Source organism: Gallinula chloropus (assembly GCF_964237585.1).
Source record: "Gallinula chloropus genome assembly, chromosome: 2".
In the NCBI taxonomy this organism is placed as follows: domain Eukaryota; kingdom Metazoa; phylum Chordata; class Aves; order Gruiformes; family Rallidae; genus Gallinula; species Gallinula chloropus.
In genome coordinates, this window is record NC_140086.1 from 60,702,295 (window position 1) to 60,729,979 (window position 27,685).

The following is a 27,685-nucleotide window of genomic DNA, read 5'->3' on the forward strand; positions in this document are numbered from 1 at the left end:
CCTGGTCTGTAGATGTTTCATCATGGCCTTAACTGGTGCTTACTCTTATGTAGATTTCCTGAATACACTGGAAACTGATAAGCCAGGCCATCCCTATCTCTTAGGCAATATATGCCAGCTATTATTAAACTGTTAACTGTTCAACTGGAGAAAACAGTCAGGTCCTATAATGCATAAAGCAGGAACTCATTTATAGTGCCATGCTAGTTACATAATAAAAAAATAAATATATTAGTGTTAAGATGAGTAAAAATAACCTTTTAGTACAATGACTCTCAAGTTGCATTTACAATTAACTACGTGACCTATTCTCATCTGTAACACCATGGCCTATTTGAACACCTAGGAGTTACTCAACTAGTAAGTCAATATACCAGAGACTCAAATACTATCAACAAGCACACAGTAAGGACTCATAAGAACATATTAAAAGACACTGGTTCTTGAACAGCAGCTTTAACTCTATTGTGTCAAGGTAAGTAATAAAACCATACATGAACAACCTCTTGGACATTTTGAGGGTATACAGACTGGAGTAGAATTTTAGATGACACACAACTGAAATACGTTGTCAGGTTGAACAACAAAGTTTAAAGACTTTAATGAAAAACCTTCAAAGATTATAGCTTTTTTGACAAGACTGTGTGCTGTTACCTATGGGATGGCCATTCAGCTTACAAGAACTTCAGGGGTCATTTGGTTTGAATTTTCATAGGTTAACAAAACTCTCACATCATCCCCCACACTGACAGGGGCCTAATGATATAATCCTGTATTAATTATTTTTTTATATAAAGTTTAAGTTATTTCTTATTTCATTCACCTGGAAGATACCGCATCCCAATCTTGACCATCTCCTCTCGGACGCTGAACTGTCCGTCCAATCACAGACGGCCGAGGGCTGCTGCTTCCAGGTGATGGATTCTGAGAACGAACAGGACCCCTTGTTTCTTGACAGTAAGACATAGATGAATTCTGGGAAGCTGTGCCTTTATGCAACACAAACCATATGTTTTCTATTACTGGAATCCATGATTCTGAAAGATCCTACATACTGAAGTAATAGTAAAAGTTACTGAAGTAAGATATGGAAACCAGAAAGCGAATAATGGAGAGTTAGGGCTACCTATCGCTGGCAAGTAGCTGAGTTCAGAAACTCAATTCCAAGGCAAAACCACTGAAAATTACAGATGAAACATAAATTTTGCTTATGCTTTTAAAATACAAACATAGTGTCTGACTAAGGCTATTGGATTTGTTGATATTACAACTGAATTAGCAAAGAAACAGCCAATATAATTTATTAAGACACCAAATATAGTGACAATCTTATGAAGAGAACCAGACTACCAATTTGCAGAAACAAAGTTGATTACATTCAAATGGAATTTAATGGAAAAAGGGAAACAGGAAGATCGTTATAACTAATCTATAGTTTTACATCTACAAAATGTAAGCATTAAGAACATTGTAAAATCACCCTAATGACTATAAAATCCAAAACAACGATTAAACTATTTTCAGCCATCAGAATTTAAAAAAAAAATTAACATAGCTCATTAAATGACTAACTAAATTGTTAAGCACTAATAGCTTGACAACTTTTCTGAATCTCTGAGCACTTATTTTTACAGATTTCATTAGTTTTAATTAAGAATCCCTCTCCTGATGACAGAGAAACAGTTGGGAAAACTAGGAAAAATTGATGAATTGCGAATTACAGGAAAGGGCAAAAGTAAGTATTATAAAATAATGCAAGGAGTCCTAAAATATTTACTAACATGAATAGTCCTAAACACCATCATTCAGCAAAACAATTTCACAAGATTACATTTGATATAAAGCTGTGGGTTGCTTTTTTAAAAAGAAAAATTAGAAAATCTTACCTTTGGTAAAAAGACAACAGTATCTCAAATATTTCAAAATACCTACCTTGCTCTGTGGAAGAAAAACTTGGATCTCTGTGAAAATTAAGTCTGCTTCTCATGAAGATGCACAACTGTCTCAGGCAGGACACAGCCTGCAGAGCTAACCGCTGCCTCCCGTCTCCTCCAAAGGCCAGGTTTAGCAGAGACAAAAGGCTCTGCAAATACAAAGCCATCAACACTGGTAACTGAACATTAATGCACCTTTATGAACACCAAACCCTGCCAGCAAGAGTCTTGAACTAAGTATAGTTCACAAACATTTCTACGTGTTTAAAAATCACCACAAAGAATGAATAGGTTTGACTGCTGTTTTCTTAGTGAATGCAAGATTATGAGTCCTAAGGAAAAGCCAAGTTCCACATTATGTTTCAAATAAAGTCACTACTTTCATGAGATGAGATGGTGTGCACATGACAGCAATGATTTTACCTTATCCAGAAGAAACAAAGGATTACTTCACAACAGGGATTACTTCACAACAGACTTCATTATAACCAATTAACTTTGTAACCATGATATATAGCTAGTGTCCCCTTTCCTATGCATCTAGTTTACAGAAAGGATTTTTTGTTTTGGTATTTTGTTTAGAAACAAATTGTATAAATTATGTCCCTTCTTACTTGGCACAACTTACACCGCCACAGCACAATAAAAATCTTAAACTTTATGTGACTTCTTGCCTGTACAATCTTTGGCCTTTGAAGAAAGATCTCAGCAGGAAAATCTTGCATAATCACATCCTGAAGAAGTTCACACGTACTCCAAATTAAACTTTGGTTGTTACTTCTCAAAGAGCTAAAAATGCAGTTCATATTTAAATATGCATTAAGCAGAAACAACAACAACAAATAAACAACTAGGCATCACTAGCTTGAACAAGTCTTTACAAGAAAGTTATGGTTATAACTACTGTCATACCATTTTAAACATGAATTATTCCTTAGCTGTGCCAACTCCGTATACAATGAAGAGCTGTTACCAAACCACATGTAAAATTAAGTTCCCAGAAGATAAATAAAAGTTATTAATTCTGAATTTGAAATTAAGAAAGACTGGAAATTCCCTGTGAAGCTAGTGATAATCTCAGTGATATACAGCAAATAATCTGACTTTTATCATGAAGAAAGGATTTTTTTCATTACCAAGGCTCATGTATAAATTAAAAGCACTTGAATTACATATGTGGGAAGTTACATAAGGGGAGAAATTTATTAGCTATCCTCTAACATGTATATTATAAAATAATAAGAACTTTAAGGGTATTGTACTTCACTTTTTTTCACCCTGATTTTATTGTTTCAGAAACCTCTGGGGGCAGGAACACCACACAAAATAAAAACACCCCACAAAACCAAAACACATCCAGTTTTAGGGATCCGTGTTCTTTTTCTAGACTGAGGCATAAAGGAAATTAAATATTAAGTAGGTTTCCAACTTCCAAGATCTTTCAAAAAAGCCAACAACATAAACACCCTATTACAAGAAAGCTTACAGTTAGACATTAAATAGTCCAGTCCAAGATACCACGTTGCTGGCTATGCTAGAATTCTGTCACAGCTCTGTGTTAATGTATTTTATCACAACTCACTGTTTATCTGCTCTGCCCAATTTCAGCCCAGCTTTACTGAACATTTATCAAAAATTAACTCATTAGGTTATTTACAAAAATTAAGAACCACTCTTACCCAAGGAAAACCCACTTTTACCCAAGAAAACTTTAATGTTTTTATTACTATACCTTTCATTTGATGAAAGAACATGTCTATCTGTAGAAGTCAGAGTTAGCCAAGGAAACGTAGAAAATTTCAAGCATTTCACTGCAAATAAAAGAAAAAGCAGATATTTTGGAGTATATTTCCCATTGTGCATTTCCACAACAAAGTCAAAAAACTTAGGAACTATATACTACCTGAAACAGAAATACCTTTTACTATAGACTTGCACTAACTTGGGTGCTCCTAACGTGTTTTCAGTCATATTTTAAAATATCTAGTTCTCGGCACTGTATTGTGTGCTAAATATGACACTCTTGTGAACTGATACTAGTACATTGGTACAGGCCAAAAAAATGGCCAAAACAATGTTAGTCCATATTTGTCACTGAAACATTGAACATAATTTTCCTGACCAAAAAAAAAAAAAAAAAAAAAAAGCATAACACTTTTTCATTTAGATGCAAGCTCAAGATTTCTAAAGCACTTAAATAGTTTTCTGAAAAGTAGAAAGGTGCTTTGTACTAAGCTTTGTTGAAATAACAAAAAAGGTAATTAAACAGCAACTTTTTATTATGGAACACATCTTCTGGAAAGCATTAGCAATTTATATAATTTAAAATATTACAGAATATTTTAACATACTTTACATCTTCCAAAGAGTTATATTATTTACTAAAACAAGAAATCTGTTAAGATGAACATTATTTTTTAAGCATTGTAATTGTAGTTTCTGTGATACCAGAGAATAACAGAACAGTAAAAAAAAAAAAGAATAACCAATAATAATATTTGTAATGGTATACAATCTAAATTACAATTCTAAGTACTTTCAATAATTAACATAGTCTTATTTTATAACTACACATACCAACTGTTCTTTTGGGAGGTATTTCTAACTGCGATGGATGACTTCTACCTTGACAAAAATATCCAGTGAATATTTCCTCTTGAGGTAGAACTAAAACAAACAAAGGTTAAATTTTAAAAATTTACAGTAAAAAAACCCAACCCAATCAAAAGCAAAAGTCAGTACATAATTTTCTCCTCTGTATGTTGTCTTACAATTTTTAAGGCAGAAAAGGAGAACCGCATGGGTTTACTTAACTACACCTAAGAGGCACTGCAAATCATTGTAACAGCTAGATAACAAGCAAGGTAAGAAAAGCAACTGATACCATTTTAACACATGTGAAACACTGCACACAAAGTAAGAAATTTAAAAAAAAATTGACATAATTTTTAATGACAAATACTTATCCAAAACTGGACAGATAGTGCATATAACACTTGATGTACATCTACTACAATAACTTACTGGTTTGGGTTTTTTGGTGATTTTTTTTTAAGATTTCAATTACTGTCAAAGTTAAAGTCTACTCTAAAAAAAAAAAATGTAGCAAAGCATACTGGCTTAATTACAGATTTGTTCAAAGTTTACTACACACTGAAGAAAAGGCCAGAGAAGATTATTGTTCTTGTGTAGATAATTCCATTACACAAATGGAATCTGATTTCAATAAAATCACATTTTCTCTGGCTAAATCTGCTTGCCACAGGCTTCACTGATCTCTCAGGAATAATTTGTCTATTATGCATGAAAACCTCAACTTTTCACAGCCTAGAAGCTTTTCATTTACTTTAATTTTAAATAAATCACATTTACAACTACGTAATTTACCTGGCTGACACACTGAAGACTGAGATCGAGTTTGATAACGTACTGACAAAGAACTAGAAGGAAGCCCAGAAGGAAGGTAGAACAACCCATCCACAATCCCATCAATTATAGCTTGCAAGTTTGGCTCCACATTGGGACGAAGCTGAGAGAAGAATTCCACTGCACCAATTCCAATCAGTTTCTGGGCAGCTGGTGGATGCTACAACAGGACAAATAACTGACAAAGTTAGAACAGAACTCTGATGACAACAAAGAGTCTCATCACCTCTTGACCTCGACGGAGGAGAAGGAACACCAGTTTCAAGGATGGGATTTTTTTCTTTCTTCTGCACAGCTGCTGTACAGTGATTAATACGTAAGAACATATTATGAGATGAAATTTCTGCAATGTTTTCTCAACTTTTTAAAAATAATCACTGTTCACATCTTCACTTTTCAGGAACAATGCAAGTGTTCAGCTGCAAATCATGTCCCAAAGAAGAAATTAAATACTCAATGAGAAACTGAAGAAGTAGCGGAACTGAGAGTAGAAACTCAGAAAAGAATTCTTTTACTCTGCTAGACCCATAAGCAGTTGCAAGTTTCTCAGCTTTTATTTTGGCCTGTACACAGTGGCTTTATTATTCATGTCTTTGTAAAACTTTAGAATTTCATTACATGGAGCTACAAAACCAAACAATGCCCACTTCTATTCAGCTTTAACATTCTATGGCATATAATTTATATATCAATAAACGTTAGTATGCCATACCTTGATCAAATTGCTCAGAAAGTTTAGTACTTCCTCTTTCATTGGCACAACTGGAAAATTGAACCACTCCAGAAGGTTATAGAAAAGCGCTTTTTCATGGACCAGATCCAAGTATGAAATCAAGTTATGGTCTAATTTTAACAGAAGAGTCTTCAGAGAACGTTCTCTTATCTCTGCCAGTTCATGACCTGCCCAAAAAGATACAGTAAAAAAAAAAAAAGCAAACCATAATATTATTGGACATAATTCTGTTTTCTGGGCAAGCAGAATGCTGCCAAAGATCTGTGAAAAAAAGCTGGGGTTTATGTTTGTCAGTATTATGCTTACTGGGAAGACAGGTATGATCCCACTGCCCAGCAGTAAGCTAATCACCTGTGTCTGCACCGTGTAGACGTGTGACATATTGAAACACACTGTGGAATAATCTGGTGCCAAATGTGACACAAGAGGAGGGCCTTGTTCACGAAACACACAACTAAACCCTGAACGCCTCTGCCAGAATACGCTGTGGGTACCGAGACCTGACTCAGAAACCGTTCAGAAACCTACAGGAGCGCGCCGAATCGAAAGGCACGGTACGCGAAGGGGAAAGTCTCCGGCATCGCCGCGTTCCATCGGCCCGTCCCCGCCCGAGGGGGAGAACAGCAGACGGCGGCACACTGCCGAGGGGTCGGGGTTGGGGGGCGGGGGGATGGAAGGCGACAGCCGTGTGGGAGCGGAGGCCGGAGGGGGGCAGACACACTCCCCGCATGCCAGAGGAGGAGATCCCCCCCCGCCTCCCTGTCCGGCGTCCCACACGCAACCCAGGGTCCCGTTTCGCAGGTGAAGCCCCCGCAGCGCTGTACGCGGGCGGGAGGCAGGCCCCTGGCCGCGCCCCGCAGCACACACAGCCCCGTGGCGGGATCGGGACAGCCGCGGCGCCCCCCGGCAGCCAGGGCCGGTGCCTCGGGAGAGAGAGGGGGAACCGTTACCCAGCTTCCTGACGAGCGACGACAACTCCATCGCGCCCCTTTCCCCGCCGGCATTCAACCGCCGCGCCGGTTCCGCTGCCAGCCCGCCTCGCCGGGTCAAGGGCGGCGCGGTGCGCCTCGGGAAACGTAGTCCGCTTCCCTTCCCTCCCCTCCCGCTTCCCTGGCCGCCCTTTGCTACACGCGAAGCACGCTGGGAGCTTTCATCCCCCGGCGGAACCCCCCGAGCGCGGCCGTACCACAACTCCCATGCAGCCCCGCGCTGGGCCTTATCGCTCCGCTACGGGAGCCGCCGGAGCCCGGCGGCTACAGAGGGACTTTGCCTGGGAGCGACGCCGGCACGGAGAGACAGCGCTAAGGCGGCCGGGGTTCTCGTGTCGGTCTGTTGCCGTCGTCTTCACGGAGGGTCACGGACTGAGGCCGCTTCCCGGTGTGAGCACTCGGGGAGGCCCGGAGCCTGGCGCAGCCCGGCGGTCGTCTGCTAGGCCGTGGTGAAGCGGTTGGCGCGCCCTGCCTCCCGCGGGGAGAGCGCGGCGCCGCGGGGGACGGGGGGGGAAAGCCCTGGTGGGAAGAAGCGCTGTCGGGTTTTAGTCAGGTTTTATTTCAGAAATAAACATCTCCTCGGCGTTTATTTATTATCATTTCTGCCTCGGGCTTCTCAAGCGATTCCGGGGCGGGGGCAGAGCTTCATGAGCGGAACGAGGAGCTCGAACTCGGGAGGTTCAGAGCCGCGCTCCTCAGGCAGCAGGAACAGGAGCGGTGGCGCCCGCGTTGGCGTGTCAACAGCCGCGACCGAGAGACCTACAGCCCCCCCCCAACCCCCCCAAACACACACACACCCACCCAGAGCAGCGGAGACAGGCACGCGGCTTCACCTTCAGAGCAAGCGGAGCAGCTTCGGGCGGAGACACGGCGATCTGGGCTGTGCCTTTTCCAGCTTGGCGCCGGCTGTGCCGTGGAAGGGCGAGCGCGGTCCCTCGGCACCCCGCGCCGCAGCCGCGCAGTCTGCGCAGCGCCAGCCGCACGGCTGGGTAGTGCCGCGCCGGTCCTGAGGATTGATGAGCCTGCTGGAACCCAACGGGTGCCTGCCCGGCGGCGTTGGGCGCTGCAAGCGTGTCAGTAGGCACTGCTGTTCCCGGCCCAGACAGGAGCTGTCACCTTGCCGCTGTGCTTGTAAGCTTGCGCGGACCTGTAGGATGCGATGGCTTTTCCTGCCTTAAGTTCTGCCATGAGGCTTCAGTGCATGTTTGTGACAGACATGCGAAAATCAGATTTTTGTTGTTGTCTGAGTCCAGAACCGAAATTAAAAAGGGAAGGGTGTGTTTCTTCACCTTTTGGCACCCACATACCCCCCAATTCAGACGCCAGGGAATGATTTATGATTATAGTAATAATAGTATTTGCTCATGTCTCTTCGATGTGTTTGGCAGCACCCTGGAAATAGCTCTCACTGACTCGTGCAAAGCAAATGAGGGGGTGAAGTGGGAGCTGAATCATGAGGGCACTTGGGTTTTCTCTTTTATGTAACAGACTCAGGAATTACATTGCTTTGTTTATAGTGCAATGAAATTTCACAAAGCAGTTTCTGAAATGTGTATTAAAGATGCCTACTACATCATAGGTTATCTGACCCGAGGGCTCATTTTTCAAAGATCATGCTTGCCATCATAGTTGGGAAAAAAAATTATGGTGGTGGACACTGTTGTGCCTATACACTCATGAAGTCTTTGCATGTAATTGCAGGGGCACAAAAGATGGCCTTGTAATAGTCATGGCTTTGGTTTTATATCATGTACTGCATGATAAAGTACACTTTTATCAGCACCCAACAAAAATATGAAAAATGCAACACAATATATGCAGTTATCTCAAAAAGCATGTATGTGACTGCCATCTCAGTTTACGTCTAATTGCTTTTCCACCTCGGTCCCCATCTGTGGTGGTTCAGCCCCAAACAGCGGCTGAGCACCACACACTGTTTATGCAGAAGAAACAGACAGCCTGTCGTTCAGAGGGTGGGTTGGGATAAGGACAGTTTACTAACAAAAGCACTGTGAAAAGGGAACAGTAACAGCCAATAGCAAATTACACTCATACCCAGTGATAACACAGAGCACCTTAGCAACCCAAGGATAACTGCTTCCTGTCTGGAAGACCAACCCAGTGCCCCAGCCACACCCAGACTGCCCAGGAGCACCCTTGCCCAACCAGCCCCTTTTATGGGGGAGTGATGTCAGGTGGTGTGGAAACAGCCCAGGCTGACTCAGCTCACCTGTGCTGACTCAGCTCGCCTGTGCTGGCTGCTTGGGGAGGTTAATTCTGGCCTGGCCAGAACCAGGACAACATAACTGTGGAATTCTTTCACTGTAAACTTAAATTCATGTCACCCACCTGCTGTGTCAAGGTTGTACTGAATTCTTAATTGCAACTCAGTACTGTTCATCGTTTTGCAGGGCGGTATTTCTATCTGTGGAGCAATAAAACAGAGTGATTTTATTAAGCTAATTAGAGAAGTACCATGTTTGCTGCAATGAGGTTTTTTTTCCACCAGGGGCTGAACTCACATGGATCTATCAGTGTTTTTCAAGAGCAATTACAGAAGAAGCATCACTGAGTAAAAATTCCTTTTAGCTGTACACGATATGTTCATGTAATGAAATATGAAGAGGTCTAATCAGATATGCACAGGGCTGCTCACATTTCCCCAAATAGACTGGTGGGAAACTTTATGAGACCCCTATATGAGACTCAGGATAATAATGAAATGGATTTGTATCTCATTTGTCCTGCAAGGAGAAGGAATTGCTGAAGCAGTCACTTCCCAAATCAGATTAAATAGAAACATTTCCTTAGGAAGAAGAGATACGTCATTCACATCTATAGGAGTGTTCTAGCCAGGTCCTTGCACTGTGTTCAATATTCAAATTAGTGGCAATAATAAATAGAGTTGTTAACACAAAGGTGACACGTGCACTCTCCATTGCTACTACACTCCCCTGCACTGTGAGCGTGGGCATTTAATTCAGATGCTTTTAACAAAAAGCCTAATTAACTTCAACTCAAAAAGATGCTCTTAACCTTGAACAGCAGTTTCAATTTTGCTGCTCTTGCTTTAGACCGGAAAAGGGGTGGTGGTGTACCCAAAGCAGTGATCCAGGAGCATGCTGTATTGCTGCAATCCCTTTTATGCTTTTATGGCTCAAGGCTGCTGCTAAAGATGATCACCAGTAATTAAATGTTATTTGTTCCAAACAGAGGAGTGATATTTTGAAGGCAAACTGTATATCTCAATAAAAATGAAAAAAATAAAACCCAACCAAAAAACACACCCCCTCAAAAAAAAAAAAAAAAGCGAGCATTTACTGGATATTAAAAATGAAAAAACAAAAAAACCCACAGGTGGACAGGTTCAATAATTACTGTTGGCATTGTGAGACAGTGTAAATGGAAGATCAGTCTCTCACTGCTGGGAGTGCTGATGCTCTCTGTGCCTGCATCTCCTGTTTTGGGGTCCCACTAGTGCCTCCACTTTGTCTTCTACCTGCTTGTTCCCATTAGCTTGCAGATTCTGGTTAACTTCTTCAGAAGCCAGTTTCACTCTCCTCTCCCCTGGCTTTATTTAACCAGAGTGTCATTTCAACCATATATGTCCTTAACTGATCAGCAGTCAAAGAATGTGGGAGTTCCACTGCTGGGGAAATTAAGTCACTGAATCTCATTTCCACTGTCCCTTGCTGCTTCCGTATTGCACTGTGTGTACAAACTTTAAAGAGCTGCCTGCTCCTGTCTCCACACAGGCCTGGTTTCTCTTAACTCAAATAACTTTAAAAAAAAAAATCTCTGCGTCAATGGGGTTCTACCCCAACAAGTCGATGATTGGAGGACAAGTGGTGAATGTTGCTGTGTGTCTATGCTCATGAAGTTTTTGCATGTAACTGCAGTCTCACAAGGGAAGATGGCCATGTAATCTGCCCATGTGTTTGAAGATTTTTTGACTAAAGCCATCTTTGAGCACTGTTACTACAGGGTGATAGATAACTTTTAAATTTCCCTCCAGTTAAATGTCAGAGAGAGGTGAGTTCGAGTCTTTTTTATAAAAAGGTTTTGGTCTCTGCTTATTTATCATTTCTGCGATTCATTCATCGCAGGATGAAGTCTTCTTATCTCTTCATATTCTTTTTTTCAAAGCTGTCTACTCACAACATTTTTTTCCTTTTGTTACCACTTTTGAGTTCTGTCCTTTTACATTCCTAGAGTTCTCTGAAGATCAGCATATTAAAGACTTTGTCTGACAGGGTCTTTATACAACTTTTGATACTACTCTTACTGTACTTCTGAGCTTAACTGTTGCAACTTCTAATTCTCCATGGATTTCCTGCTGTCTGGCTCTTCACATATGTCCAAGAGGAGCAACCTCACAGAGAAATACCAGTGCAAAACCCCCATGAATTCCAGATGCTTCTCTGAAGGGAATGCCACATAAAGACTGGGATGTCCAAACGACACTGACTGCTCTAGTTAAAATGGACCTTATGCCTTGCCAGCTCAAAGAAGGTTGGGAAAAGGGAGGAGAGGAAGCAAAGAGAATAAGAATGTTGGAACAGAAGGAAGCAGAAATGGCCAAGGGAGTCTAGATAAGGTATTGGCCAGCTGAAAAAATTATCTCTATGTGTTAGCCATGCTCTCAGTCTGCATCTCGATTCATTTCAGAGTCTGCTTTAAAATATCCTTTCCTGCCCTGAAAGGCCTTCCTTGCTTGCTGTCACCCCCCAGCTTTCTCACCCTTCTCTGTTCATTAGCTGCTATTGGTAAAAAAGCACACCAGTATCTAAATTAAAAAGCAAAGAACCCAAACAAACCCAAAACTGTTAGTTACCTATATACACAGTCTGTACAGGACCTACAGCATGTGAATGGTAAAGTCAACCTGGGAGGATGCAGTGGCTGTGTGTTTACTGCTCTGACTACCAGGTTCCTGAAATTAGTATTCAAACTCAGTAGGATGATAGCAGACTTGTAAAGGTTTTCTGTAAACATCAGTGGAGCTGCATGTAAAAAAACCCAAAACTTTTTCTTTGTGCTTTTTGCAGCCAGGAACAGAATTTTATTACTGCATTATCTTAAAGCTTGTGACAAGATCTCAAGAGGTGTTTTAAGGTAAATTCCTGCATTTTGCTATTTCTAAATCTGGTATGTAATACCCAGGCTAAGTACATGATACAAATGTGTGTGTTTGCAGCAATGCAGACTCAAACTTGGAAGCTCGATTATGATATTATGAATTTATTGTTTATATTTTCTTCCCTAGTGAGACTTCCTAATTTCTCTGGTTTCCTTTTTTATTTTCCACTTAACTGGATCTATCTTCTATACTAAATCGAATATGCGATAATGTAACTGTCTTACAGGGTGGTGCAGAAAAAACACTTGAATATAATTGTTAGACAATTTAATTTCATACAGATTATTGTATTTGGTGAGTCAGTCGGTATCAATGTCTAACGTGAAACTGCAAAACAAAAGGGTTTATACCAACCTAAGTGAGAAAATCCTTATTTGTGATGTTTTTTAAAACATATAAAAGCACACTTTTACACCACGGGTAACAAACTAGTGGAATTTGTTGGCCCAGGAGGTTGTCAATGCAGGTAGTAAGCCCTAAAAAACCATTAGGCAAATTAACAGAGTGTGAGCCTGTAGACACTAGAGGCAAGGGCAGCAATGTGCCCAGGGACCACCCCAGGCAGCGGTCCTGGGCTCTGGGGAGGATGGGGAAGACAGACAGGGGATGGTAGCTCTACCCCAGGAGTGTCCTGGGTCATCATGTGAGGACATCTACACCGGTATCCCCTGCCAGGAACAGGAAGGGAGTACAACTTGGGGTATGCAGATGAGTGAGATTATTAGCCTTTACAACTCTGAAGAAAACCTCCTGCTTTTAGCATTTCTCACATTCCAAAACCTTCAAAAGAGAGATGCAGCCCACAGATTTTTAATGACCTTTTCACAGGCAGTAGGCATCTTCTTCCCTCAGAAATGTAAAGCCAAATCAAACTGAATGTTGACAAGTTTAGGGTTATTTTTCCAAAATGAAAAGGCTGGATTAACCTGCCATAAATGGTATCTGCATTCACTTCACAGAAAGAGCTGGCAAGGCAACGCCTAACGTAAGTAACTAGTTTTCTTTATTTAAGGGCAGAGTGCATTACACGTGATTTCTGGCTCAGAAATCATATATTTTACCACATATATCATATATATATATGTATATATTTACCACATATATTTTCCCTTTTATATACAAATTCTAGTAGCACAATTTAAAATTAATAAACCACTCTGATCAAACCTTTGATGTTACTACAATATTGAGCATTTTAGTTTGTATCAAGGCACTTCCTTACTTCTTTTAGATAGTTTAGCGCATTATTTAGTGTGCTTACTTCATTAAGGCAGTTTATTCTAAAGGAACCTTCTATAATTTATTGCTTACACGATGTTAAGCATCTCTAGATGGTCTAAGACGTTAGAAAACTATATTCTTGAGAGCTGTGATATTCTTACAGGAGTTACTCTTTTCTGCTAGTACTAATGCTGTACATCATTGCAAAGATAAAAACATTTAAGTAATCAGTTCTTCGATTTGGAAGATATTCCAGTTTTAGCCAGCATTATGACTTTTTTGTTTTCATTCTGATGTAACTGTAATTAAATTACCAAGTCTAGGCCAAAAGAGGAAATAATTCTTAAAATACTAATGGAGTAGTCTTTTTGTATCATATTCATTTATGAACTTGTAAAAACTTCAGGTGACGTTAATAGAGCTGAATATAATTTTTAATATTGTTACTGTTGATTTGTTATAATAGCATCTATGAGCTGTGCCATGCTCTTTATTTGTTGCAGAAAGCGAGTGTTCAAAACTTGTGCCATTGCCCCCATGCATCTCAGCCACGTAGACATACCCACCAGTTTGGCCATTAATTAACCATCACACTTACTTCGGAGTCTCTAAGTGACCGAATCCAGTGTTGAGCATCTCCCATTTGATGCTTTTCCTCACTGTGACCTTTCCTTTTGGTTATTAGCAAATAACAAAAAATGGTGCCAAAGAAAGAGGAAATTAATTCTGTTTCCATTCTGCCTTTTTAAGAATCCTCCAAGTTCCTCAAAATTATGGTTTCATCACATGACTATGAGGTGACCTGCTGTTCATGCACAGGGCTTGCATCCTCCAAAAACTGTGAATTCACATCAGGCAGAAAGAACAAGAGGGAGAAAATTACTGAGGCAAGTATCGTTGTGCAAATTGCATCCTGGATTGAGTAGGGCACAATTTCTAAAAATAAAGATATACTCTTACAGCAGTGATTTGACTTGAGATGAAAATTGAATCGTGTATTTCATGTTTCTCAACTATCATTTGGACAAATGCTGAAAATACACTGAAATACTTGACAATGGAGCTGGAAGCTTCATCTCATGTTCAAGTTAAAGTAAGATATTGGGGAAATTTTCTGTTGTCAAAATCCTTATAATAGTATTTCTATCTTGAACACAATTTCAAAGCAGTATATGTGTGAATTACAGATTTAGACTTAATTTTTATATGGATTTTTTCCTAACACAGATCTCATTTATTGATGTCTCATGTGACTTTCCTAGAATTTGAAACTGAATATTGGTATCTTGAGATACCTTGTCCTCTCAATATTGCTACTGCACTTGGTACTGCATGCTTTTCTGTGGGCACAGTAATTCTTAGAGACTCTAGTACCGCCTATTTCTCAGTTGCTGTTTGTGAAGGCAGCAGAAAGTCACGTGGCTTGTCATTGCCCGCAAATCTGACATCATGACATCTGCAAGAACTGTAATTGCCTGAATGTTCTTGGACAGTAACATGAACAATGCAAGACTCTCAATTTCTGGCAAGCTTTCCGAGCTTGTTAAGACTATTGAACAGTCTTGAATAATACGTATATTTTTTTATGACTGCAGATCTGAAAGACGAGGTGTTTGTTTCTGATAGTTTTATCTGTAAATTGATATATTGTGTATAATTGTCATTCAGTTGTATTCCTTACTGTGTTTTCCTTCTCAGCCTTGTATCTTCCTCTGAAGTGCTAAAAATTGAAGTCAGTCTGTCAGCTGGCATGTTTTGAATGGCAACTCTAACATTTTCTTTTTCTCTTTTTTTTGTTTTTGGACCCCGTAAGCACTTTTTCAAAAGCATCATACTCAAATTCACCTGAATCACTTGCAAGAGATTCAGTGCATGCAGGAAACCTATTTTCTGTACAAAACTTAGGTTCTGTCTTTAAAAACAGGAGTTTTTCCAAATACCCTGCGAGCATTTTTTGGCAGTCGGTTTGAAAATGTAACCATATGTATGCCTTCACCTAGTCATAGTTTCTTAGTCAACTGACAAAAATAAGTCTTAGTTAATGTCACCCTACAGTCAGAGTAGCTGCCAAGCAGCCATCGAGATGGACCATATTCTGTCTCCAGAATTAACCATGGGGCTGATTATTAGCAAGACTGAGTCTCTCCAGCCTTCAGTGGCAGCAGGCAGTGAATGATAGGCAGAGGAGAGGGGACACGGGTCATTTGCAGGTAGCTGAATGCAGCGCTGTTCGTGGACTGGCATGTGCAGCCTCAGAGAATAAATGAGACATTGACAGACACACAGCAGAGCTGCCAACTTGTCATTTTCTACATTTTTTTCTGATCATAATATCATTTGGTTAGCATGCTAAATATAAAGCACAAAAGTTTCAGTCACACTCAGGGAAGGAGAGGTCGTATGTTAAAACACGGAAGCTCAGGTGCCAGCACTGCTTAAAAAGGCAAAATGAACCCAACACCAATGTTTCGCCAACACAAAAGGTTTATATACATTTATATGTTTGTTTATTTATTTATATAAATGTATGTGTAAGTTATACAAGGAGAAGACTTCTAAGTCTCCACTTGTCTCTGATTTCTACCTTCTTTTGCCTCTGATTTTGCCAAGGCTGCCTATAATTTACTTGAATAATATGATGGCATCCATTATCTGAGGATTTATTTTCAAGTGCAGACACTTTAAAGGGATGTTAATAATCCACAGTATTTGTAAGCATTACAATATTGAAAGCTTTCTGCTCTTACCAGTGAGTCAGTTTTAATTGGTTATCAAAGTGTAAATGACAAAAAAATACATTTTTACAATCCCTGGTAATGCCTTTTTCTGGTTTCATATAGGAAAGCTTTATAAATAGCATCCTAAAGATAGGAGATATCTGACACATTCTGGGCTAAAAATACTTTTATTCAGTACTGAATTCTTTACCATCTTGGTTCTCACATTCATCTTAATCCAACTTGAAGCATATCTCGTACAAAGTACGCATGTTTGGATTTTCATTTCGTAGACTCATAGAATTGTTTTGGTTGAAAAAAAAAAACTTTAAGATCTACTCCAACTGTTAACCTAGCACTGCCAAATCCACCATGAAACCATGTCCTGAAGCGCCACATCTACACATCTTTTAAATACCTCCAGGGATGGTGATTCCACTACTTCCTTGGGCAGCCTGTTCCAATGCCTGACAACACTTCTAATGAAGGCATTTTCCTAATATCCAATCTCAACCTTCGCAGGGGCAACTTGAGGCCATTCCTCTAGTCCCATTGCTTGTGACTTGGGAGTAGTGACTGACAGCCACCTGGCTACAACCTCCTTTCAGGTAGCTGTAGAGAGTAATAAGGTTTCCCTTCAGCCTTCTTTTCTCCAGGCTGAACAGCCCCAGCTCCCTCAGCCATTCCTGTACTGTTTTGTAGAAGACTCACTGTTTACAGGCAGCATCTAAACATTTTAAACCCTGTATTTAGTGAAGGAAAACTCACTGAGGTCTTTTTTTAATGACTAATATAATAGTGGCCATGAGGAGAGCTATGGCTGTGTCATTGGACAATGTTTCTATTCTGCAGTTCTCAGGATAGAAATCTGTGTTTCCCAACATAATGATATTTTTGCCGTATTTTACTTTTTTTTTTGAAGTTAATAAAATTCTATCTATTGAATGTAAGCCCTAGCAAAAGGGCCACCTAGACAGGTAGACCTTGCAGTTGCTAATGTGTCAGGGCAGAGGACATTAGTGATCTCTTATGTATCTCTTGCTTTGTTCACTGCCTGAAGGAAGCAGTTCCATACCTATCTCTAAAAAGGACATTTATTATGAAAACATTCCTTGAAATTGTCTCTGCTTGCACTAAGCAAATTTTCTTCACAGCTACTGAAAGAAACCTGGATCAGAAAGCTACAGCAGAGGTCCAGCAAGCATAAAGTAGTTCAACGGCTCTTTTGATAGGAAGGCTGTAGCTGAAGAATGCGAAGGCTGTTTCTGGTGCCAATCTTTACAATTTAATTAGCTCTATGACTAGAAATAACTCATTTCATTAAGAATCCGTTTGAGCTGTGTGACCCTTTCAGAAAGCAACGTGGCAATTCTGTGTCACTAGTGCTAGATAATCATTTGTCCAATACGAAGCACGAATCACTTTGTTAGATCTCACTCTTGACATTCTCTCAAGTCTGGGGTCTATTACTGGCTCACAGTTTAGTAGGAAGATGACTGTGGGTTCGTATCACCTCACTATGTATGGATTAAAGAGCATTTAGCTAGTGATGCTTCTAAGTGAGAGGTTTGGTCCCAGATTGTGCCTCCCCACGCTTCTCTTTTAGCTCCAAGCCACCCATTTAACTGTCTGAAAGCTGTACCACTATGTAGACATCTCTTAGTGAAATGACAAGCTGTTGACTAGCATTTCTCCATAAGTGTATGCATAGGAATGAGGATAAAGAATACCATATTCTTCTGTTTCCTTATTTTGATCTTCTCAGAACCTCATATATTTCATCAGGAACTGTCAGAAGTGGTAACAGAAACCTTATTAGTGGTAGGCGGTAGCCCTGACACTGTTCAAGCAGTGATGCTGTTTGTACACAGATGTCATCAGAGCTGGACTACACAGGCAGCAGCAGCTGCTGTGTGTGCACTCCCAGCACAACAGGGAGCATTGCTGGGAACTGTTATTAGTGTACAGCTCATCTTCCTCACTGCTAGCATGGAGTTGGAACTGCAGCCTAGCCCCAAATTACTGCTCGATAGGTTATGCTCTGTAAAATGACATGATCCTGCTCTGCTTCAGCTGCAGCGTATTTCTGTCTGAAGACAGCTGCAGCCTCACTGCTCTGTGTTTATAGACACCCACTGCCTGACACACTGCTTACACTGCATGACAACTAATGAAAAGGGTTTAATTAAATCTTTTGTTTGGTTGGTTGGTTGGTTGGTTTTTGGTGGGGTTTTTTGTTTGGTTTGTTTTGGGTTTTTTTCATTAAAGGAAATACTCTAAAAATGGGGAGATGTAGAGCACCCCTCTGAGCAACCCTAGCCACTGGGCAGAGGATTGGTAATGCTGATAAGGATGCTTTTCTTTGCCTCAAGGACTGAGGAGCAGCAGAAGCACTACCTGGGAAAATGGGAAACTCTCTGAGATAAGCTACAGATAGAAGCATGGTTTAGTTCTGACACCAGAAAATACGTAGAAGCACTTATGAATTCATCCTGCAACCTTTCAAAATAGCATTTAAAAATACCCACTGAATACTCTGGAACTTGACGGATTCCTCCTTCTCTTTCTACACCTAGTCACCACTGATACAAGCAGCAAAGCCTGGAATACCTGGTAAAGAGCAGAGTAAAATTTACTCACAGTCAGAAGGGAAACTGGTTTCCTATATGTCCCCTTGAGAAATATTAAGGGAAAATGTAATGAAGTAAATTACTTCACTGTTTTAAGGCAAAGTACTAAAGAAAGCAGTGCATGACCTGTAACACTAACAAAAGAAGTGACAGAACTATCCTTTAGCTCCTCAAAGGATGTAGATTTTTTTATAAAATACCTTTTTACTCATGAAATGATGGGTTAGGGCTCAGACTTTTCATAAACAGCTAGAAGAACATTCCTGTTAGCAATAAGGAAACTGGGCACTCAGTGTTGCTAGGCAGTTTGCAACATCCACATCTAGAAATTACAAATGAAAGGAAGTCTAGAAAGTCTTCTGGCTCAATTTTGCATTACAGGGAAGAATGTCCTATCTAACATTTATGAATGCTCTCTTTAGCCTATCATTTACCTTATTTTGAATTTTTCTGGCAATATCTTACTTTTGACTCATGTCATTATTCTGAACTCTTCTTATTACTTTATATACTTTGACTAAAGATTAATCTTGTTTTTCTACATTCAGTTTTGCATGCTTCCGTTTTCATTCCTGACAGACAACGGACTATTTATACCCCTCTGATTCTAACACCCTTTATATATTTATCCACGAGTAGCATGTTGTTTGTCTCAAACCTTCTTCCCCCATGCAATTTCTATACATATTCATTTTTTTCTCATTTTCTTAATAAATCAGTTTCCACAAGCTTTTCCTTCTCTAAAGTAATTCAGAATTAATCAGTGGAATTCACAAGCTGTAGTACACAACAATGCAAACCCATTGACACCATTACAAATTGCACACAAAATTTGCAGCTATGGACTGGTTATGTCATAGGTGTTTTTTAACTGACTTAGAATGTAGTCAATTCAAAGGGCCATTTTAATTTGTTGGCAAATAACCAGCCTAAGAGGTATATATGTTGCTGGCCATTCAGGAAAAAAAAAAAAAAACCACCCAAAAAACCTAAAAAACCCCAAAACAAAACAAAACAAAAACCCAACAAAACCCAATCACCATGCAAATCCTAATATCAAAATATTAGGACTCAGAACAGAGAGAGGGAAATGTCCTTTAAGAAGCCTCAACACTACTCAGTCCCAAAATATTTCTGGTTTATATTTTGTTCAGATCAAGTCAGAGATGATTTAAGCAATGTTTTACGACTAATTTTTAAAATGTTTTCCAGATCTCAGGCCTTACATGATAAATGTTCATGCCGAAATTGTTTGACAATTGCCAGCTTCAAATAAACAGAGCTTAATACGGTGACACTGAGATAACCCCAACAATTCTGCTGCTTCTAAGATAAAATTATATATTACAGTAAAATTTTACAGTTACATTTAAAATTCTTTCTGAGAAAATGATCAGTAATTCACTACTAAAGAAATTCCACTGGCTTCATAAGCTGTGAAGTTGTGAGTGCTCCGTGAAGGAATGCCACTAGAAATCCAAGGAGATCCTGTTACTTAAATATTTCATCACAAGTTATTTGTTCTTAATGTGACAGTTTTCATAGTTAGCACAGCAAGCCATCTCATCCAGCAGCACTAAAACACCCTTTTCTAGAACACATCCTGCCCTTACATGCGAAGGATTCTTCAGTAAAACATGCAGGCATGAGGGTGCACACGGACACACAGTCACCGGCGTTTTTTCGTAGCAACCCTGCATTTCTCTTGCAGCCTTAAGTCTTGCTTTTCATCAAACTGCCTGTCTCTGGTTTCCACTTTTTTAAGGAATTATTTTCATAGTTCTCATTGCTGTAAGTTGGTTGAGAAGAGTGAAATACAGCTGTCAAGAGAGGCATGTTTTTGACAGGGAGGAAATACAGCAGGGTATGCCAGGGAGCTGGTGGTCACATGCTGGCTATGGTCTCGCAGAGCCCGGCGCATTGAGGAAGTCCAGGGGCTCAGCTTAATATTTGGACAATTTAAGAAGTAGTTGCATCTCCTAAGCTCTCAACAGCATTACACAATTATCTTGGCATTTGAGGGAGTAGTGAGACTTCCTCTTTAAATGAAGCATTGCACACTGGACGAAGCTTTAAATAGATTACTGGGTTTAGATGGGATATTAACTCAGATGTTGGCCAGGTATGACAAATCCCGTCTCTGTATCTTGCTGTGACACAAATAAAGCTAGTGTTTTTCTCTCTCCATTACTCTCTGTTTAATCTGAGATGTTAACATTGCCATTTTTTTACTTTGAAAGGCTCTAAACAATTTTCAAGTTTCAGGCTGCAGTTGTAGAATAGAGTCTTCTAACGACGACGCTCTTCTTTTGATAACAGATGAGTCAGAGAAGAACATAGACATGGGCTTCTTGCCTGTAAACTTATATTTATAGAACTTCCTTGTTTGAGAAAATTGTTCATAACTTCAAAAAGAGATTCTGGCCCAGTTGAAGTAAACACTCTTAAGTGCCCGGATATGACAAGTTTTGGAAAGAAAAGGTATTGATATTAGAGCTAATTCAGCGCAGCAGCGTGTCACAACAGCTGCAGTGAACAGTGCAGCACTTCGGGATGCTGAAGTGCACTTTAGTGCTTATTCCTGGTAAATGGCATGGAAACAATTCTTGCAAAATGTGAGAAGATACAAATAAGGTACTCTGGATATCCAGATATGCGATCTTTATGGATTATGACTTTTACCTTGGCTAGAACATTATGACAAAGAAAGCAAAAATAAAATACCCTCTTAAGGAATCGCAAGCTATCTAATCACAACTAAAATAGATAGAAAAAGTCTACGCTTAGATTTCTATATACCCAGGAATTTGTACACTTAAAATTTGCATACAGAGGCAGGTCATATCTTTAAAGATGGTCTGACTCTTGGTTGGGGTTGAGACCATCAACAAAAGCAAAACAATACAGCATTTTAATAGATTTTTATGTTACCAAAGCACTGAGGCAGGTTTACAGTTGTGTGAGGGATTTATCCCAATACTGTACTGAAATCAATAGGACTATGACTGAAAACACCAGAAGGCCAGGCTTGGCCTGGCCATTAAACCTAAGAAACAGGAAAATGTGATGAATAGTATGGTCAGTCATTCTAAGAATGATACACTTCTTTATATTATTGGATATATATTATTAAAAATCCCAAACCCAACCAACCAAACAAGGCAAAGAAACAAACAAAAAGACCCAAACATAACATCACAGTATTTGTGGTTCCTTTTTCTATTTCCTTAATAGAAATTAATACTCCACTCTACGGCGTTCCATGTGATTTCATGGTTTATAAAATCTCTGCAGGAAGTCCTAAACATATGGAAAGGCCCTAAATAGAAAATCCTAATGACTATATTTAACTACATTTATATAACTGACATAGGAAAAGGTTCCTGGTGATTTTCAAATTAAACTTTTCAAGCCAAAGAAAAGGGGACATAGAAACAGTGGTAGTAAGCCAACTGGTTATTTGCCCTTTAGTGGAGACTTATTGCCTGTCCTCAACTATGCAACAATTGCCATACACATGTAGTAAAAATGCAATAAAACATGAGAACTGGAAGAACCAGGAATACAGAGGAAGTTATCTTCATTCAATACCTTACAGATCATGTAACTTGTTATGCCAAAGCGCTGCATGTCCCACATACATACATCAATGTTCCATAAAATTTTGGGGCTTTTTCCTTTATGATTAACAACATAAAACAGATTAATTTTTTTCTTTTACATGGAAATGTCTGTAATTGAAAGTCAAACTCCAGGGGACAAATGCTACAAAGATGTTTGGCTCAGAGTTCATTAAGTTTTATATAATGCAAACCTATTTTATAAACAACTGACTCACAAAAAATTATGCAAATTTTATACAGAACAAATTTATGAGATCAAACAACCCATCTCTTGGCTGCTATAGGACTGTTCTTTACACTCCCCAATACAGTCCATTTCATTATCATCAAAAAGTGCAGTTAATGTAATCTGAATTCCCCCTACTACAGATTTTGCATGTAAGTGGATCTAACTGTCATGCCTAAATATTTTGCTATTTTATGTCAACTCCAAAGTGATTGGTGTCCTCCTCCGTGCTTCTCCAATTTAATATAGCTTGAAGGGGCATCTTCAGGGGATAACACATACGCTTTCTCAGAATCCTGACATTTGACAGCAACTGCCTGCACTAACAATTCTCTACAGAATACACTACACTGAAATTAATCAATGCTGTTAATTTAATCATATTTAATGCCCTTTAGATATTGCTTGTGAGAAAATAAAACGTTAATAATCATCTAAGAACACTTACGTTTTGAAATAAATCTGTTTCTCAATGTAAACTAACTTTTTTTTTCTTTTTTCCCATGGGGTTGTAACAGCTCTGAACCCTCTGACAAACTGGGTTCTTTCTTTTCCTCTGCACCTTTCTCTGGATGGTTTCTTGGGTGCAAACCCCTCATTCCTCCGCTGACAACTGGCTCTTTTTTTTTTTTTTCTTTAGATATTCATGCTATTAATGTCAAGAGATGTGGACACCTGGGGGAAATCGATGATGATGTTTTGTTTCTTTCTTTGTATCCCAGTCCATTGGTTATTTGCATACATTGTCATGTAGTTGGGTTACAACAACGAGGTCCTAAATGCACATTGGACCAGATTTGCATGAATAACAATGACAAGCAGTGAAAGCTCACAAATGGCTTTGTTTGCTAATTTGTAATGTGGAGGTCAGATATAATGGAATCTGACCTTTGAGGGTAAGAGGAATTGCCCATATGCTGTTCCCAGATCGAGAAACAAAAGCTCTACACATAAAGTGAAACTATTGTTAAACCGCTGTTGCATGGGGAACACTTGATTCTTTATTTCTTTGTTTATTCTGTAAGCCGTTTTCTCAAAACTTGGTTACATTGGTGCAAATTGAAACCAAGATCTGCTCTTGCAACTTGGAAGCTCTGTTTCTGCTGAGATTAAAAAAAAATAAAAAGACCAAATCGTTATAGGAAATTCCAATTATTTTTTCAGAAGATAAAAGTAGTCAAGGATGCAAAATTTCATTGCTCTAATGTAAAACGAACATTAAAGCTTTACAAAAGGTATTAATGTGTTATTTTTGTTTTCTTTGAAGATTATTAAATACTGTTTGAGTATACTTTTATTGTTTTCATTATTGGAGAAAAGATAAGATTGCCCTTTTGTTTAAGAATTGACAAATGCATTAACAGTACATCTGCACAGGATTGTCCAGTGTCTATAGACAGGCTTTGTGAAAATACTTTTTAGTTTGAATTAACTGGAATCCTGAAACTGAAATTTTAGCCAATTAGTAGCAGATTATAGAATTGTGGATTTTGACATCAGACAGTCAGTGAGTTAACTCTAACTATCAAACTGTATTTGTACTGTGGAAAAGACAAATATGACAAGTTTTACATAGCTAACTTTAAGCTCATTCACACCAAAGTAGACTGAGAGTCACTTAAAGCTCAGGACAAATCTAATCAACATTTGGATTTCCAAATATTTTTTAACTTGTTGGCAAAGCATGCTGAAGTTATATTTCTTGATCTTGTGACACAAGTAAGAAATTCCATCATTTTCTTCCATTGTGGGCTGCTTTCAGATCGTAAGTCACAAAGTAACTGCGCGTGTGTAAAGCAATTCTGTAACAGCTGACTTTAGAGCAGGGCTAGCTGAGGATCTAACCAGTGCAGTGACATCTTCCCAGGCAGGGACACTTGACCACAGGACACTGTTATGCATTTTAGTTGCAATTCTGACTGCTATTTCTGTTGTTATTCTCATTACCATTAAAATTTTATGTACTTTTATTTGTGAATATCTGGATAAGGTTGGATATTGGTGATATGGCAAGCAAAATTACTCAACAATTCATGCTTATTCCACCCATACCCCCTCCCTCCCCTCCAATATGGAAGAAGAGCAAACATTTCCTAAATCTAACAAAAGCTTTGATATCCAAAGAAATTTATTAAGTTCTTTAATACTGGATGGCCAGAAAATATGTCTCTTCAGTAGAAGAATAATTTTCTCTGCTAATTTGAAGAAGCCATGAGAAGTTTTGTTATAAAAAAAAAAAAAAAAAAAAAAACCTGCTATGAAATGGTCTGCTGATGAGAAAAGAATGCAGATGGTCTCTGGGTAACTGGAGATTGGCAACTCAGCCAAGATTTCTTTCCTGTTCTGTGATACCGCCACATTCATACTCATGCCTATTGCTGTGGCTAAAGTTCCTCCTGACTTTCCTTTGACACTGATGTGCCTTCTCCAGCTACCACTCCACATGATGCTCAATGCAAAATGATCACCTCTGAAATAAAAAAAAAAAGGACTGCTCTGTGTTGATCATTGCCATGCAATCATAAAATACTCCAACTAACTCCCCTGAGACAAAACAACTTGCTCTAGAAGACAGTATCATTTAACAGTGTCAGAAAGCAAGTCTGAGGACATTGGTTTCTCTTCCTTTTATTACTGTCTTGACAGAGGTGGAAGAAAGGATATTTATGATTAGAGCTACAAATACCATCTTGAACCTGGTCAGAGAGCAACACACTCAATTCTTTACACTTTAGCAATTAAATACATAACCGTTTCGAATGGATAGCAAAAATGCACAATTTTGCAAAAAGTTTCCTGGCTTCAATATTTTGCAGTAATATACTTCACAATTTTGCAGAATCAGCTTTTTTTTGCTATACTTTTCTTCAAGATGGATGATATAAATTAATTTGGAGCATGAAGTAGACTTCCTGTAGGCTTTAAGAACTGATCCCCACCAAAAAGCCCCCAACCACTTAGTCTCTTTGCTTGCATAAGACCTAACTTCAACTCTTGAAAGAATCTGAGGAAAGCAGATTTAGCTATTTAGAGACAAAAGAGCTGAGTAGCTTGTATCTATATTTGATTCTGTGCTTCTAGACAGTTTAAAAAAATCCAAACTTGATGCTTACACTGTCAAACTTTTCCCACACTTTTACAAGAACTGACAAGGTCACAGCCTGAGGTAGTATGGTTGCCAGATGTCACACCATTAGTTACAATCTTAGACAGAATAGGTGTAAGTAGGGAGAAGCAAGACTTAAAATAACTCTTCATGTAATGTTTTCCCTGCCAATGCTCTTCTAACAATGTGAGCACTATTTCTTATTTCATAGCATTAGGTGTATTTCAGTATTTTTATCTAACAGAAGCTAAATATTTAACTCACATTATAATTAGGTGGAATTAACTGTAGCTATTTATCTTGTACAAACTGTGTTTTTAATTATCAAGCTTTTCTTAGGAAAAAAAAAGCCTTTGAACACATCATATCCTACCAGTGACCTATGATTTCTTTGAACTGAACATTTGTGCAATCACTTTCAGACATATTTGTTATCCATTTCACTTTAATATATAGTGCTCAATAGAAAGCATAGAGGCTTTTTTTTCCAAGCAGAGGTAATATTTTTTCAAAACACCTCTCTTACCTTTGAAAGTCACTTTCTCATACTGGAATGCACATAAATAAATCATTGCCTCACTTCATTGGCTTTTGATGCAAGTTTTCTACAGGTCATTCTTCACTGAATGAAAACTATATATCTTTAGTAGCAAGCTTGTTAATGTCAAGCTGATGGTGGTTAGTTGCTCTGAAACTTCCAGAAAAAACTGGAAAATGGTAAGTCATTTTCTACACTTTTGCTTTGGTTCAGCCTGTCCCTCCTGGACTGTGTGTTCTTATTTCTCAAATCAGGCTTACTACAGTGAACTATTTTACCTGCTCAAAGTTTTCTAGAAGTTACTCTCATATAAAAAAAGTTATTCCTATAAAAACAAGTAGAATAATTTTCTATTAAAAAAAACAGTGATGCAGAAAGATGAAAATAACTTGTAAAAAGAAATTTGTATATGTGGAAGAATATATATATGTACCAGTATTATTTTGCAAAAAAAAAAATTGCCGTTCTTTATAGTGCTGTATTGAACTCATTGCATGCACCTGCATAGATATGTAAAGGGATAAAAGCCCATTTAACTGTACACTGCAGTACTCTGTTTTGCAGCAGAAAGGTGGATGCTATGGTCTGACATGTTTCACATGTGGCTAGAGCCATTATACCAGTGGACTTGGGAAAATATAGACTACCTGGTATGGATCCAGTGCAGTGGCAAATGTTAAACTGGAAAGCAAGTCAGTAAATCAACGTACCCAATCACCAAAACCACATCTAAGCATAGATGCTTAACCCAGGAAGATCTATAAAAACATCCATTCCTCTTCCAACATGCTCGTCAAATCATACTTAACCAGGCAAATGAGAAACTGCCAGCACCGGCAGCAATAAAAGTTGTGGTATTATTGAACAGTGAAACTGAACTTTGAAATAAGGAAATGAGCAAGACTGACTTCATAAAGTTTAAAACTACTAAATATTTTACTCTTTGATCTTTAAGTTTGGCAAAATATACGTAACAGTATGGACAGTTACACAGAGGACCACCATTAAAAATTCAGACCAAGATAATATAAAAAATATTGCATTGCAAAAAAGGAGAAAAAAACCAACAGAGAAAAGGAGAAACATCTTGCGAACAGGCTGACCAATGTAATATGTTCAGTGTCATGGCAAAGGAAGCAGCCCATGTATGAGACCCTAGTAGACCCCTGCATGTAAGCAAATAGTTGTTCTATGCTGTTTTCATATGGCGTTCATTAGAGAAACAAAAGAAGTGCCTCCAGCAGTTTTTCCTTAGAAGCAGACAATACAGCTTTTGTCTTTTGAATCTGCATAAGAGAGGCACAGACTGGGGAAACATCTAAGTTTCCCCCATGAATTAATGATAGTTAAAAATAACAAGAATTAAATATGTTTTGATTATTAGATGAATGTTAAAGTGTTA

General features: G+C 38.9%; 1 protein-coding gene across 1 annotated transcript in view; it reads right to left on the bottom strand.

The window, feature by feature from the left end:
* The window catches only part of RTTN (rotatin), a gene marked incomplete at both ends in the record, with an annotated part of 86,762 nt that extends 79,688 nt beyond the window's left edge, over positions 1–7,074 (bottom strand). Inside the window, 8 exons of the mRNA XM_084279810.1 lie at positions 824–989; positions 1,933–2,083; positions 2,609–2,723; positions 3,667–3,745; positions 4,503–4,589; positions 5,322–5,520; positions 6,073–6,260; positions 7,044–7,074. Of these exons, the coding sequence (XP_084135936.1) occupies positions 824–989; positions 1,933–2,083; positions 2,609–2,723; positions 3,667–3,745; positions 4,503–4,589; positions 5,322–5,520; positions 6,073–6,260; positions 7,044–7,074 (1,016 nt within the window). The remainder of the gene's footprint in view (positions 1–823; positions 990–1,932; positions 2,084–2,608; positions 2,724–3,666; positions 3,746–4,502; positions 4,590–5,321; positions 5,521–6,072; positions 6,261–7,043) is intronic.
* Between the last annotated feature and the right edge of the window lie 20,611 nt (positions 7,075–27,685).